The following is a 15,825-nucleotide window of genomic DNA, read 5'->3' on the forward strand; positions in this document are numbered from 1 at the left end:
CAGCCGTCTCTTTTCCCAGCTGAAGAGCCCTAACCTCTTTAGTCTTTCCTTATACGAGAGAAGTTCTATCCCCTTCATCATATTGGTTGCTCTTCTTTGAACCTTCTCTAGTATAAGAACATACGATTTCTCTTGTTGCTTGTTTGTGGTAGATCACTTTCGTAAATTGAGCCCCTGGGTCTTCTGTGCTTCACTCGCCAGAATTTTGTCTTTGTGGTAAAATCATGAAAATACCAGTCTACATTTTTGTTATCCTGAGAGACTTTGACAAATAATAAGAAATGTAATCTGCAAAGTTCAGGCATCGCGATGTCTAAGTCAAGGGCTTGTCTTCATGCTCATTTTGATATATGAACTTTAAATGCATCCCAAGAGGGTCTGAGGGTCTGATCTAGATTGTATAATTGGAGATAATTTGGATCGTGTTGAAAAAAACCAAATTTTTAAAAGGATCTACATTACTAGCATTGCCATGGGAAATAATAAATATTGTAGCATTCAACATATTTCAGAGAATATTTTGTGCTTAAATTGCACGCTTCATTCCAAATTACTGTACAAAGTATTTCTTCTCAGTTCAATGGGGTCATGTACACTTTCCTTTGGGGAAAAAAGCAATTTGAATGAACATGATTTCAGTTTCTTCTCACTGAGGAAAAGATTTACTTTTCTAGCTTTCGACTGGTGTAATTTCTTTTTCTAAGGTGGGAGGTGATGGAGGACGGTTGAATAGGGTTACCATATGGATCCAGAAAAAGGAGGACGGATTGAGACATCTGGGTTTTACTTCCATTGCTTTCAGTGGAAGTAAAACCCAGATGTCCCTATCTGTCCTACTTACTTCCATTGCTTTCAGTAGAAGTAAAACCCGGATGTCTTAATCCGTCCTCCTTTTTCTGGAGCCAACCCTAGGGTTGAACTACCTAAGGTATAATTACTTACTTTTCTAAATCTTAGATTAAGGTGAGTTAAATTCAGCTAAGGTTAATTTGTCCCTGAACCACAGAAGGCTTAAGATCTAAATTTGTACCTGAGACAGTGAAGGGCAAGTGACTTGGTCATAGGTAGTTGACAACTCAGATGTTTGTGAAGGTTAAAAGTGGGGTGGGACGGAATAGGGAGAGGCTGGGATGGGGTGTGGCGGTCTAAGTTAATATACTTGGGGTGTGAGCCCCTCTGTCTCCTTCCCCCTCTCCATCCAGCATTGTCTTTCTCCCCCCAATAGCCCTCTCTTCTTCCTCCCTTGACTTCCATCCCTCACTATCATCCCATCTCATTCTCTCACCCCACAATCACCCCATCTCTTTCTCTCCCTCCATTCCTCTTCACTCTCCGATACCTCCATCAAATCACTGCCTGTGGTGGCAAGAACAAATAGAAAGGGTTATCGCCCCTTTCCTTCTGCTGTCTCCCCAACCCAGGAGGCTGCAAAAAAAATTTAAATCATGTGTGCGGCCAAAGCACAGTGCAACTGCTTGGCTCTGCTTGGCTCTCTCCTTCCTCCCTCATGATGTAACTTCCTGTTTCAGGGAGGGAGATGATCAGAGCCACAATAGCATGCACTGGGCTCTGGCTCCACACGTGATTTAATTTTCTTTGTAGCCTCCAGAGCTGGTGAGACAATGGCAGGGAAGAGCTTACCCCATATTGGGTGGTGCTCACCATCCACTACACACACAGCTGGCTCATCTGACAAGGTGCATGATTGGAACATCTTAATCTATGGCATTGACCATTTGGCCACCACTGTACCGAATCCTGGCTTCCAGATTAATTGAAACTTGCTCCAGGCCCCATGTGGGATCCCTACGAGGGTCAAGATAAGGAAATTGGGTCATTAGGGCATAGACAGGGGGTGGGTAAGCAGAGTGGGCAGACTTGATGGGCTGTAGCCCTTTTCTGCCGTCATCTTCTATGTTGCTATATGGGATACCCATGTGGGATCCCTACGAGGGTCAAGATAAGGAAATTGGGTCATTAGGGCATAGACAGGGGGTGGGTAAGCAGAGTGGGCAGACTTGATGGGCTGTAGCCCTTTTCTGCCGTCATCTTCTATGTTGCTATATGGGATACCCATGTGGGATCCCTACGAGGGTCAAGATAAGGAAATTGGGTCATTAGGGCATAGACAGGGGGTGGGTAAGCAGAGTGGGCAGACTTGATGGGCTGTAGCCCTTTTCTGCCGTCATCTTCTATGTTTCTATCTAAAGTGCATTTTAGTTGCCAAGGATTAGGGTTACCATATGTCTCCAAAAAAAGGAGGACAGATTGTGCCAGACTAGGTTTTACTTACTTAATTTCAATGGAAGTAACCTCTGGACTGATTCAATCTGTCCTCCTTTTTCTGGACAGTCAAAGTCTTTATTGAAAAGGTAATGGTCCCAACAAGGATCCTTGTTTCGGTGTATAAAAACGCCTTCTTCAGGGACACTTTAACTGGAAAATGCTATAAAAGTGTTTTGAATGCTGCTGCCTGACTGCTCACATGATTCTAGCCTTCAGCATTTTTCAGTTAAAGTGTCCCCTGAGGAAGGCGTTTTTATACGCCAAAACAGGGATCCTTGTTGGGACCATTACCTTTTCAATAAAGACTATCATTGCTTGAAAAGACACCTTCCTTGCCTTTTCTATTTGACTGCCTATACTCGAAGGCGAGGTATTCTTCTGCTTGTCTGTTTGCTCTCCTTTTTCTGGAGCCATATGGATACCCTACCAAGGATCTTCCTTTGCAATAATCAACTGCTTTGTCACTTTTTATCTACTCAGTTCCACAGCTTGGGTTTGATGGTTTCAGGCCCTCAAGATCCTTTCTTTGTACACTTAAAATACTTCTTATAAAAGGAGATAGTCATTTAACTGAATATTATGGGGGGGGGTTTAAACAGTACACTCAGTTAAATGACAATCTCCTTTTATAAGAAGTATTTTAAGAATACAAAGAAAGCCAGCATATTGGTAGATGCTTGCTATCCTTGCTTGTTTTTGATCTGTGCTTTCATTTCTTCTCTCTCTCCCTTTCTTTTGACTAAAAAGGAGATGAGAGCGATGGATAGGTCATCACCCTTCAGACTAACAGTGCAAATGGAGTAATTGGACCATTACTGGGGATAATCACTGGCAGTTGAAGCAGATAGGGTGAGTTCCATGCTTATTGACTTCTGTATTGGGTTTTTTTGAGAGGGGGGTAATATGTTTTTCAAAAGATCTGGTATACCGGGGAATGTGTGGCACAGTAGTTAAAGCTACAGCCTCAGCACCCTGGGGTTGTGGGTTCAAACCCATGCTGCTCTTTGTGACCTTGGGCAAGTCACTTAATCCCCCTATTGCCCCAGATACATTAGACAGATTGTGAGCCCACCAGGACAGACAGTGAAAAATGCTTGTGTACCTGAATAAACTCATGTAAACCATTCTGAGCTCTCCTGGGAGAAAAGTATAGAAAACAGCTCCCATATCATTGTTTCTGGACACACCAGGAAGTTCCTTATATCCTCTGATCTACATTTGACTACAAATCTGAACCCTAAGGGCATCATTTAAGCTACCTTGCTATTTTAAGCAGTCAGTTTACAAGAAAACGGGACAAAGAAAAACACAGCCTATTTATGCAGAGGACTGTTCAGCGTGGGAATGCCGAAAGTATCATCTGGAGCTTGCTTGCGTGTGTGTGTGGGGGAGAGCGTGAGGCATCATCAAAATAAACTTTCTGCGCTGAACTTAACTGCTGCTTCATGCAGTTTCTAATGTGTGATTCCTTAGTACAGGGCTCCCAGACCAGTCTTTAGGAACTCCTCATTGAATATTCATGAAGTCTATCTGCTGGTCTGGGAGACTCAGCACATGCAAAATTGTCTTATGCATATTTATTGGGATGTCCTAAAAACCCAGCTAGCTGTGGGGTCCCCAGGATAGACGTAGGAAGCTCTGCCTGTGACTGCAGTGCAAATTCACTTTTTGTGCCTTTTCCTGGATTATTGTCGAGGTTTGGTTGACGCCTTTTCATTGATGGCTCAAGGTGAGTTAAATGACAAGGGGTATAAGCAGTGAGACTCCCAGGGGTATCTATTGAGGTCTTAGGAGATTACCGGCAGCAGGGGAAAGGTGGTTATTAATCCCTCCTCCCCATGTGCTGTACAGTGGCATAGCAAGGGTGAGAGGCGCCTCGGGCAGTGGTGCCTCTCCCCTGCCCTCATCTCCGCCCCACCCCCCACTCCTTCCCCGATTCCCCCTGCTGCAGATGCATCCCCTTCCCTTCCTCCGTACCTCCAGTTGTTCACTGCCGCGAGCAACAAGAACTTCAACATGACCCCGTCATCTCTCCCACTGAGGAGTCTAAGCAAATCAGGACCTTCCAGATATCCAGTTATGTAAAGGATTCCCACATGTAAACCTTACCCTAACACTAGATAGCAAGTGAATATTTTAAGTGTAGTGGGGGGATCCCCCCACCCCTTAAAAAAGAGGGTTACACTGTAGCCCTCAAAAAGACAAAATAGTATCCACCATTGGGCCGTATTTGACGGGTCACCTCCTATTCAATGTGCGCATTTGTCGTGCGCGCATTTGTCAGGATGCATTTGTCAGGGTGCAATTGTCAGACGTGCATTTGACGGTGCGTGCAATTGTCGGGGTGCATTTGTCGGGATGCAATTGCTGGGCGGGCATTTGACAGGTCACCTTAATGTTCCCTAGAGATTTTGAAATTCCCCCCCCCCCTTTAGAATTCAGCCCACTGTCTATGTATTTTTAGGCATCGATTTGGTCTCCCAGCCTAGGCAAGCCGTTCTCCACATTAGAGAATGACACGGTGACAAAATTCATCACCGTTCCCGTCCCCGCGGATAACCGCGGGAAACCATCTTCATGTCATTCTTTAAGAAGAGAGGAAAGAATCAGAGTATGAATGGCCACAACCACTGACCCTCAAGCTTTGCTTTGAAGAATGCTGGTGTAGAAGGACCGAGGTTGAAACAGACACTACAGAATGACAGTCTCTGGTATCCAGAGCAGATATTGTGATGTCATAATGCCTCATTCCACCAGTGCCTAAGAGCCAATCAGATCAGTCATGTCACAATGGCTTCATTATCCTTGGCTCACATAAGAATCAGAGTATGAATGGCCACAACCACTGACCCGCAAGCTTTTCTTTAAAGAATGCTGAGATTGAGCAGCAACATTCCAGAGCAGATATTATGATGTCATAATGCCTCATTCCACCAGTGCCTAAGAGCCAATCACATCAGTGATGTCACAATGGCTTCATTATCCTTGGCTCACATAAGAATCAGAGTATGAATGGCCACAACCACTGACCCGCAAGCTTTTCTTTAAAGAATGCTGAGATTGAGCAGCAACATTCCAGAGCAGATATTATGATGTCATAATGCCTCATTCCACCAGTGCCTAAGAGCCAATCACATCAGTGATGTCACAATGGCTTCATTATCCTTGGCTCACATAAGAATCAGAGTATGAATGGCCACAACCACTGACCCTCAAGCTTTGCTTTGAAGAATGCTGAGATTGAGCAGCAACATTCCAGAGCAGATATTGTGATGTCATAATGCCTCATTCCACCAGTGCCTAACAGCCAATCAAATCAGTGATGTCACAATGGCTTCATTATCCTTGGCTCCCATAAGAATCAGAGTATGAATGGCCACAACCACTGACCCGCAAGCTTTGCTTTGAAGAATGCTGGTGTAGAAGGACTGAGGTTGAAATAGACACTAGAAAATGACATGGGATTATTTCCCGCGGGGACGGGAACGGTGATGAATTTTGTCACCGTGTCATTCTCTACTCCACATCAAAGCCCACGACATCTTTACTGCCCTCACAAAAACCCTTTCTTGGAAGTAATGTTAATATTAAAGAGGGTAACATTTTAGGTAGATGGTTAAAACTCACCACTTTAAACATCACTCCAATCCATTAAAAATAGTTTATGCAAAGTAAAGTCCAACATGAAAAATAAGTAAGTGTTCTGTATATGTCATTAGGTAACATACCGTAATTAACTTTGAAGAACTACAGTTAGCAAAAACATCTGAGAAAGGGTTCATCATTTTCCATTTTAAAAATTAATTCTGTTTGCTATTACAGTTTGAGCCTCTTTGTTGGAAATTTTGACCTTTTTTTTTTTCATTGGCATCTGCTCCTTTCTGCGGATCACCAGGCTTCTCGGTGCTTATCCCTCGAGCTTGACTTGGAACAGGAGGTTTCAGACGTGCATGCGTTCTCCGGGGCACCCTGCAATCTTCCTAGCACCCGCCATGCCAACCCTGCCCGAAGATGAGAAGCAAAAAGCGCAGGCAGCTCATCGCACCATTTCTTCTCCGCTCAGAGTAAGCAATCTTTTTCTCTCCTGTCCTACTGCAAGTAGCTGCCCAGTTAGGTGCTATTTTATAAAGACACAGAGGCAACGATTTGCCTTTATAAAATACTAGTGTTACATGCTAGAAATCTCACCTAACTTACAGGACGGTAAACCCCCTGGATTCTAACCAAATTTGGGTGTGGATCCCAGATCTGGGCATAAACTAATCAATTAGGACATTGAGGCTTGGATTCTCAAACCGGTGTTGATTACTAGGACCTCCATGAAAAACGCCACCCGAATGTCATTTTATTTATTTTTATAAATTTATTCATTTGTTAGAGAATATAACAATTTCATGAAATAAAAAACAATTCAAGGAAAATACTTCAAACTAAAAAACATAATCTTTATCAAAGTCCACATTATATGAGGGCTGCTTATCCTGTTGGAGTCACCAATGAGTTAAGGAAAATAACAGGAAAACAATTATTCAATAAACTTCAACCAAATGTCATTTTTTATCTAAGATTTGAGGCACACACCGATGCCTTGAAAATTGGACTTTGTAGGTGATTTAGGCAGCCGAACACCAAAGTAAGCATGATCCATGCCGGAAGTGGCATTAGGCGGCCTACCTAGGTGCGATTCACGCAAAGATAGGTGCCGGAAATGTAGGCCTGGAAAACCCTGGCCTACATTTCCGGTGCCTGTCTTTCATGTCGGCGCGATTCCTAAACCGGCACCCATGCTTGGCTGACACGCGATTGGCGGCCGCCGATATCGGTGCCAGTTCGAGAATCCGGACCTAACAATCAGTTATTGGATTTAGCACTTAATTGGCAGTAATTAAGGAGTTACATGCAAATCTGCTCTAAGCCCTAGTCTACAATGTACGCTTAAATTTCATAATGCGCAACTCCAACGGGGGAGTGGCTATGGGAGGGGAAGGAGTGTCAGAAATTAGGCAAAATGATATAGAATACCTACATTTGCATGCCTGACTGCCATCTGTTGAGTGCCATTGCTTATTTGAGCCTTTGGTAGGTGAAAATGCTCAAGCCTAATGTTAGTCTTAGGAAAACAAGAGATGCCAACTTCCCCAAAACTTGGAAAGTGGGAAACAAACAGCGAAGGAGACTCTGGTGCCCAATCACTTTTATTGTGTATCAAGACTCGACATATGATTGTTTTGATGTTTTACAGTTTTGCAGAATGCATAATTGTAAGACATTATTGTTCAATTTTTTTTACACCATTTATTTTTGATATATAAGTTTTATGATGATTATTATTTTTTGATATATAAGGTTTAAGATGTTTATATATATATATATTTATTTAGATTCCTGAGGCAGGCCCATTTGGGGCCTAAACACAATCGTGTTGTGTCAAGCCCATTGTTAGCCATGAAATACATGATAAGATAGCAATCTAAAAAGGTCGCTCTAGGCTGATTGCCCATTATAGACTTCTAGCTTAACATGGATCATCCTGGCATCTAATATTGGGGCCACTTATCAAATCTAGCTCTAACGGGGAAATTCTATAACCGGTGCTGAAACGTAGGCGCTGGTAGACACTCTACCGGCATCTAAGCTAATTGACAAACGCCATTAGAAATGGCGAAAACCCTTGATATTCAAACACCTATCAGTGCCTAAATAAAAGGAACCTGAATCACACCTACATAAGTGCTTTCTGGTGCCTGACACCCCTGTGGGTGTGGCTAATGCCAGAAGTTTCGTTAGGCGCCAGAAAGTGCCTACGTAGGCATGATTCACGGCACAGATAGGTGCTGGAAATGTAGGGACGGAAAACTTTGGCCTTCATTTCTGGTGCCTATCTTGTCTGGAGGCGAAATTCCGTATAGGTAGGGTTGCCAATATTCCAATACACCAATATATCCTATGCACGGCACCCAGAAGTGACATTAGTGGGGGAGCCGACGGGGTCACGAAGAGCACGTTGACCGCCACAAACAACTTAAACTAGAGGTATGGGGAAAGGGAAGGGGGCGGAAAGTAGGAGGAGTGCTGGTGTCCCACCAACATGGCACCCGGGGCAGACCGTCCCCTCGCCCCTCAGAGACTGTAAAGACCAAATGAAAAAAATGAACTGTTAAACAATTTGGGGGAGGACTGTTTACTTTTTGGGGAGGAAAAATAGGTGTGTGATGATGATTGGAGAGTAAGACACATATTTGGGACTTTGGTCTCATTTGGTCTTTAAGGTAACATAGTAACATAGTAGATGATGGCAGATAAAGACCTGAATGGTCCATCCAGTCTGCCCCACCCTACCTACTCTTTAAATTACTCTGGTGTTTTGATTGAACTTGTCTGTGATTTTTGGCACTGAAGGATTTTTCATGGTATTGTTTCATATTCATTTTCCCTCAGTGTTTTGTATGGGGAAAAAAAAAAAGTTCTTCCTTCCTTTGTTTGATGATAAATGTGAAAAAGCCAGGACTCCATTCATCTTATGGTGGCTTGGGAAAGTAGTTCCAAAAACCTTTTGTGCTGTCAACCGGTGTTCGAGCTCTCATTTCTAATTAATCGGAGCTCTTTGGATAATAAGATTAAGCTCCTTCTCTCCTGAAATATGTCCTGGAATGATAGAATGTGAGGATTTTGGGGGTTTTTTGTCTTTTTGCACAGCAGTTGCAGTGTAAAAGCCAGCTCATGCTGTTTTAGCAAACGAGATCAAGCCTGAAAAACCAGAGTATTTATAACCTAGCACAGGGGTCAGCAACCTTTTTAAAGCAAAGAGCCATTTTATCCTAAATGTTTGACTCAAGATTTACAAAGAGCCGCAATGGGTAGACAAGGGGGGTTTGAGATATGATGATGTCAGAGCATGCGCGGATGTTGCCCAATCCGGTCCCAAGCTCAGGCAGAGCTGGGGCCTTTCTTATCTGCTCTTCCCAACCCAGAAGAAGCCTCCAATGGCTCAGGAAACCTCCGTTTTGCTCTTCCCGGCCCTTCTTTCTCCTCAAGCGGCCTGGAATGGCCACGAAATCCACAGATCTGGCGTGAACGTCAGATCCATTGCCACGAATGGGTCCAGAGATGCTCCCGGAGTTTTACAGAACCTCCCCCCAGGTAAAAATTGTCTATTTTTAACCGCAGGTCAGATTAGGAGAGGGGATATTATGAATAGAGGGGGGGGGGGGAGCATAACAGACAGGTCTGTAAAGTAAAATGCTTGACTAAACCAACCTACAGCCTGGCACAGGATATCACTAAGAGTGAAGTAAAAGCTTTAGGAAGGGGAAATGAAATGAATAATGATTTAAGTCCTCAGTACTTCCTAATGTGCCCCTCTTCAGGTCTCCATCAGGATTTTGCAACCCAAAACTTCTTTTGTTACAATGGCATCTTGATATTGTCTTAAAACTCTGCATGATTTGACCACAGCATGCTCCAAGCAAGTTAAACTATCACTGAACATCACATTAAAAAAACAAATTATTTAAAAGCCTAAAAAAAAGTTTTAGCTTCCGATGCCCAAAACTATCACTGGTTTCCTAATTGCAACACTCTGAACCATATCTCCCACTGTTCAAGATCCCTCTTATTTTTCACATCTTCCAGTAAGACGCTGCTGCTTTCAACGCAATACCGTGCTGCTGAGACGTGCGCTGTTGGCTGTGCCGGTCCTCTGCCCCGGAACAGGAATTGACTTAAGAGCGTACCACGTCGGAAGCAGCAGCGTCATTCTGGAAGATGTGAAAAATAAGAGGGATCTTGAACAGTGTGAGGTTGTCAGAAGCACTGTTCTGAGCCGCATCCACCTGGCGAAAGAGCCGCATGTGGCTCGCGAGCCACAGGTTGCCGATCCCTGACCTAGCACATCCTATGTTTCACGGTCCTATTATCATTTGCGTCTAGGACACCATCTGAAAACATCCTCTGCCTTTCCTTTCAGACGTCAGGAAAATCATGTCAGTAGCAAACACCAGAGCAATTTGCCGTGCATTCCATCCGAGCTACGTGTTGTGCTGACAGGTAGTTTCCTGGCTTCTGATAAACAGCACTGTTGGACGTCAGTCTGGATGAAACATAGAAAACTGACAAAAAAAAGCAGACCTTAGAAAGAAAAGCGGCCTTTATTGATATTTAAAAGCTCCCGGGGATTAGAAACAGCTGCTCGACATGCCCACGTTTCTACTACGACTTATCATTTCTTTTTTTTTCTTTTTTTTAATTTATTTATTCAAATTTTAAGCATTATTATTTGTACATAATAATAAGGAAAGGAAAATTACATAAAGAAAATAAGGAAAAAGATTATAAAACCAAAGGTTATCACAAGATTCCTCAAGTCCACATAACTGAGAGAGAGCAAACAGATTAAAACATAACAAAAAACATTCAAAAAATAAACATGATCCAAAGATCAACCATGTTAGTGCTAATTATTTCAAAACTCCAAATATTAATTATGTAGTGACAGAAGAACTAGTTTCATGATGTTGCAAAAATTGCTCTAACTGAATAGAGTCCCAATAAACATAATCATTCTCCTTAAATTTAATCAAGCATTTACAAGGAAATTTTAAATAAAATGTAGCTCCCAAAGCCAACACTCTAGATTTCAATGCCAAAAAAGATTTTCTTCTTAATTGTGTTGCTTGGGCCACATCTGGAAAAATCAATACACAAAGTTTAATTTGCTTATTTTGAAAATAAGCTTTCATTATTAAGGATTTATCTATCTCTCTTGTACAAGTGATAAGGAGTGTAGACCTAGTTGGAATTATATCCTGTGAATCTTCCAGGAAACCAGTTAAATCAAATTCAATTTGTTCCAACTGGTCTATACCCGGTTCTATGGGGAAAAGAAAAGGAAAGCTACTTATCATTTCTATAGGACTGCTTTACGTGTACATTAAACATGTACGAGACATCCTCTGCTCGATAGAACTTACAATCTAATCAAAACAGACAATACTATCTGGTATAAAAGCACAAACTTCACCAGAACAAATGAGAAATAATGTAGAAATGTTCTGGTGAAGTTTGTGATTTTCCACCAGCTCTTTCGATTAGATTGTTAGCTATGTCGAGCAGGGATTGTGTCTCTTACGTGTTTCATGTGCAGCGCTGCACAGTGGCGTAGCAGGGTAAGTTGCGCCTGGGGCGGTGGCGCCCTTTCCCCGCCCTCTTCTCCACCCCCTCACAGCCCCGCCACGCGCACGACACCCCTTCCCTCCCCATCCCTTTTTAATTTTCCAGGTGAGAGCAACAGTACGAACTTGCTGCCCGGGGCCCAGAAGTGACATCAAAGAGAGGCGACACCAACGTGGGTAGCAAGTTTGTAATGCTACGTGCGCAGGAAAAATTAAAAAGGTACGAGGAAAGGCACGTTGCCAGAGGATGTATTATAAGCAGATATTGTAGCTGGTTTGAAGAAAGGTTTGGACAAGTTCCTGGAGGAAAAGTCCATAGTTTGTTATTGAGAAAGACATGGGGAAGCCACTGCTTGCCCTGGAATGGTAGCATGGAATATTGTTACTCATTGGGTTTTGGCCAGGTACTAGGGATCTGGATTGGCCACTGTGAGAACGGGCTACTGGGCTTGATGGACCATTGGTCTGACCCAGTAAGACTATTCTTATGTACTTACATGAGCCAAGTATAGGACTATCAAGCCATTGTGACAACACTGATGATGTTGGCTCTGAGGCACTGTGGAATGAGGCATTATGACATCACAATCTCAGCTCTGGAATGTTGCTCTCATTGGGGTTCCGGAATCTTGCTATTCTTTGAGATGCTGGAATATTGCTACTCCTTGGGTTTTGGCCAGGTACTAATGATCTTGATTTTTCACTGTGAGAAGGGCTTGATGGACCATTGGTCTGACCTAGTAAAGCTATTCTTATATTCTTAAGGGGCACACAAGCGCAAAAGGGGTGTTGGGAAGGAAGGGCTGCAGAGAGGAGGACAGATGCCTTCGCCCTTTACAAGGACAGCGTCCGGGGCGTACCACCCCCCCCCCTTACTATGCCAGTAGCGCTGCATATGTCTGGCAGCGCTATAGAAATAATAAGTATGAGGGGCCACTGAAAAGTTCTCAGCCCAACCGACAAAGTCGGGGCAGTCTCCATCGAGGGCTACACACTTAGTCCAGTAACTTTTCACTTTTTTCATTCTGTTGGAAATATGTGGATCGATAAAAGTGGAAAATCGCTAGACTAAGTGTGTAGCCCTCGACGGAGAGTGCCCCGACTTTGTCGGTTGGGCTGAGAACTTTTCTGCGGCCCCTCGTAGTAGTAGAAATGGGCCACCGTTTCTAATCCCTGGGAGCTTTTAAATATCAATCAAGGCTGCTTTTCTTTCTAAGATCTGCTTTTTTGTCTGTTTTCACATTGGATCTAGTGAAACTAAACTAAACTAAACCTTAAGTTTATATACCGCATCATCTCCACAGAAGTGGAGCTCGACACGGTTTACAGGAATTAATAAAGAAAGGAACTCCAATGGAAAGAAGAAGGGCTTGGCAAAAAGGAGGGAAAGAGGGGACTTAGTATAAAGGAGAGGGAGGAAGTAGTTCCATTTTGGAGAAAAGCCAAGTTTTCAAATGTTTCCTGAAGCGTTGGAGGGAGGTCGAACTTCGAAGATGGGCTACGAAGCTGTTCCACAGCTCGGTGATCCTGAAGAGGAGGGATGTTCCAAATTTTCCTATCTTCCTTGTTGCTTTCTCACATTTGAAAACATCGGTCAGGCAGGTTATAATTCCTCAATCATACGAAACACTTGTTGAGCAGACTAGATGCAAACTAAGTCTGCCGGTTGCATCAGAGGTTTCAGGAACAAGAACGCTGAATATTCTCCTTATAAAAATAGAATCTGTCATAACAGCATGGGTTTCACACATGGGATTCAGGGCTACAGCAGTTATGTACACAGGCGACCTTTTATTTCCAAATGCAGGGAGGATTATTAAGCAGTGAAGCGTGCCTGAGCTTGCCCAAGTCATTTGAATAATGGCCAGAGTTGAATAATAGCCACAGTTGTAAATGAGTCCAAGCAAGAGAGCTGGAACTGGTGCCAGGCCTGCAGCAACCAAACCACATGGCAGAATTTTCTGCACAGTCCAGAAAAGAACCTCACCCAAATAATATCCAAGCCAGAAAATATATAACAACATTATCCTGGGGCGGAAACGACCCTGGTTTCCACTTAACACTAAACAACAATACTGTAGAACCGCCCAAGAATGGGGTAAGAAACTTAGGTGTCTGGCTGGACCCAGGCCTAGACATGACAATGCAGATCCAACGGATGGTCAAAAACGCTTATGGCAAACTCTACTGGGTTAGAGGACTGAAACCCTACCTCTCCCACCGAACAATGTCCAAAATACTCACAGCCTTTGACTACTGCAATGCAACCTTCCTGGGTTTACCAAAATACATGATCAGACAGATCCAAACTGTACAAAACGCTGCAGTTAGGTTTCTACTCGGTAAACCGAGACAGACGAGTACCACCCCGCTACTGAAGGTGTTACACTGGCTCCCCGATTGAAAGCAGGGTGAAATTCAAAATCCTGATGCAATACCTAGCGGCCAGACTAAATAACCATACGCCCCGGCATGCTCTGCGCTCGAGCCAAGAGTCCTTACTGCAAATACCTTCCTTCAAAGAGATCAAATACAAAAGCACCAGGGCAAGAATGTTCTCGGTAATGGCACCGACGTGGTGGAATGCCAAAGTTAGAAAAGAACACCAGAAAATTCAAGAAAGGAATCAAGACTATCCTTTTCTCAAACTACTTCAACTGAAACTATGATGTTGACAGAGAGAGGAAACCAGATCGTTCAGGGATGCACGTAAATAGATTATATTTAGTTGAATTGGCCAACCTCCTTAAGAGGTATGTAAAAGTAACATAGTAGATGACGGCAGATAAAGACCCGATTGGTCCATCCAGTCTGCCCAAACTGAAAGTGTATAGTGTATTTAGCGGCAAGAGTAAACCTAGTATTACATGTGTACATACATAGGACAACTGATTTGGTATAAACATGGGCATATAAGTAGGATGATGAATTATTAATAACTCTAACCCCACCACAGAGCTCTGTGTATTTCAGTATAGGGCCCATGCATTGTAACACCTCACAACTCCTTATGGTAATATCTCTACAGAAGCTAATGTATTATATCACCTTTACAAAAGCTCATGTATTGTAGCGCCTTTGCAGAGGCTCATATAGACCGCTCTGAATTGACTCCCCAGTCATTAGTAACGGTATAGAAGCTCTCAATAATCATAATCCTCAAAGTTATGCCTCTTAAAATGCATCAGATTTTAAGTATTTGTGTTCTTGAAATAATGGTTTCTATTTGTCCCAAACCATGCAGGATACAAGTTCTGGAGTGAAAACGGCCACTACTCCTTGCATTGTCCTTCCGAAAGCAGCAGTGAACCCAGAGGCCAAATCCGATAAAAATCTAATGAACAGGTGGGATTCCATCTGTAAAGTTAAGGTACATAGGTTGCAAGGTGTACATTCATTTATAATGTTGGAATTCAGCTATTTCACAGTCCGAAGTATTTTTTCCCAGTTGATGACTAGAAAAATTAGACCCAAAATATATCAAATAAATTCTTTAAGTTTTGCCAAATAGGGAAGAGATTTAGATTTAGCTCGCATCCTTTTCAGCCTTAGCTGTAGGTGGGTTGCATTCAAATGACTTTTATTCTACCTTAATCTCACAGTTCTAGGCGGATTACAAAAGAGGTGAGCTGGACATTTCCAGGAGAATTACAGGATCGGATATTATAACATTGTGTCTCGGGCTAAGCAGTTTTAGCTAGTCTTAACAAAGTTTCTGAATAGCAGGATCTATATGTTCCTGTCCTTGAAGGGTCCACAGTCTAAGGGGTCCTTTTACTAAGCACACCCTTATGCAGGTCTTTGCCCTGTTTTAAGCCCATTTTAACCGCAGCCAAAAAATGACCAGTTTTCCATCTTTCCAATTAATGGCCATGCACTAATGTTTATACACACCAAATTCACTAATACACTCACGGGCATATGCTATGATCACACAACATTGTTATTAAAAATTCTGCATATCCGAGAGAGAATTCAGACTCTCACTGACAAAAAGGGTTTTTTAAAGGACCATCAGAGGTGAAATTCTCAAGATGCAATTTCAATGAGAATATTTCTTCACCATAAACTCTTCATTAGTCCATTTTATAGTTTTATTGCTTTTTTTTTTTTTTCAATTTGAGTAACTCTCTAGATTCATAAGAACATGCCGTACTGGTCCATCAAGTCCAGTATCCTGTTTCCAACAGTGGCCAACCCAGGTCTCAAGTACCAGGCAGAAACCCAAAGAGTAGCAACATTCCAAAGCATCTGGAGTACTGCGTCCAATATTGGTCGCTGTACCTAAAGAAGGATATGGCGATACTCGAGAGGGTCAGGAAGAGAGCGACACGTTTGATAAAAGGTATGGAAAACCTTTCATACACTG

General features: G+C 42.9%; 1 protein-coding gene across 8 annotated transcripts in view; it reads left to right on the forward strand.

Moving 5' to 3' along the window:
* IRAG1 (inositol 1,4,5-triphosphate receptor associated 1) overlaps positions 1-15,825 on the forward strand; it is a 130,361-nt gene that overhangs the window by 51,882 nt on the left and 62,654 nt on the right. For 4 of the 8 annotated variants that reach the window (XM_033928640.1, XM_033928639.1, XM_033928638.1 and 1 more), the window contains 2 exons: positions 3,034-3,135; positions 6,182-6,350. In XM_033928640.1, the coding sequence (XP_033784531.1) occupies positions 6,298-6,350 (53 nt within the window). In that variant the 5' untranslated portion in view covers positions 3,034-3,135; positions 6,182-6,297. Of the gene's footprint in view, positions 1-3,033; positions 3,136-6,181; positions 6,351-14,700; positions 14,802-15,825 lie in introns of those variants that run through there. The other 4 variants (XM_033928635.1, XM_033928633.1, XM_033928641.1 and 1 more) reach the window with 3 other exon arrangements.

This window comes from Geotrypetes seraphini, chromosome 19 (assembly GCF_902459505.1).
Source record: "Geotrypetes seraphini chromosome 19, aGeoSer1.1, whole genome shotgun sequence".
NCBI classification, from domain to species: domain Eukaryota; kingdom Metazoa; phylum Chordata; class Amphibia; order Gymnophiona; family Dermophiidae; genus Geotrypetes; species Geotrypetes seraphini.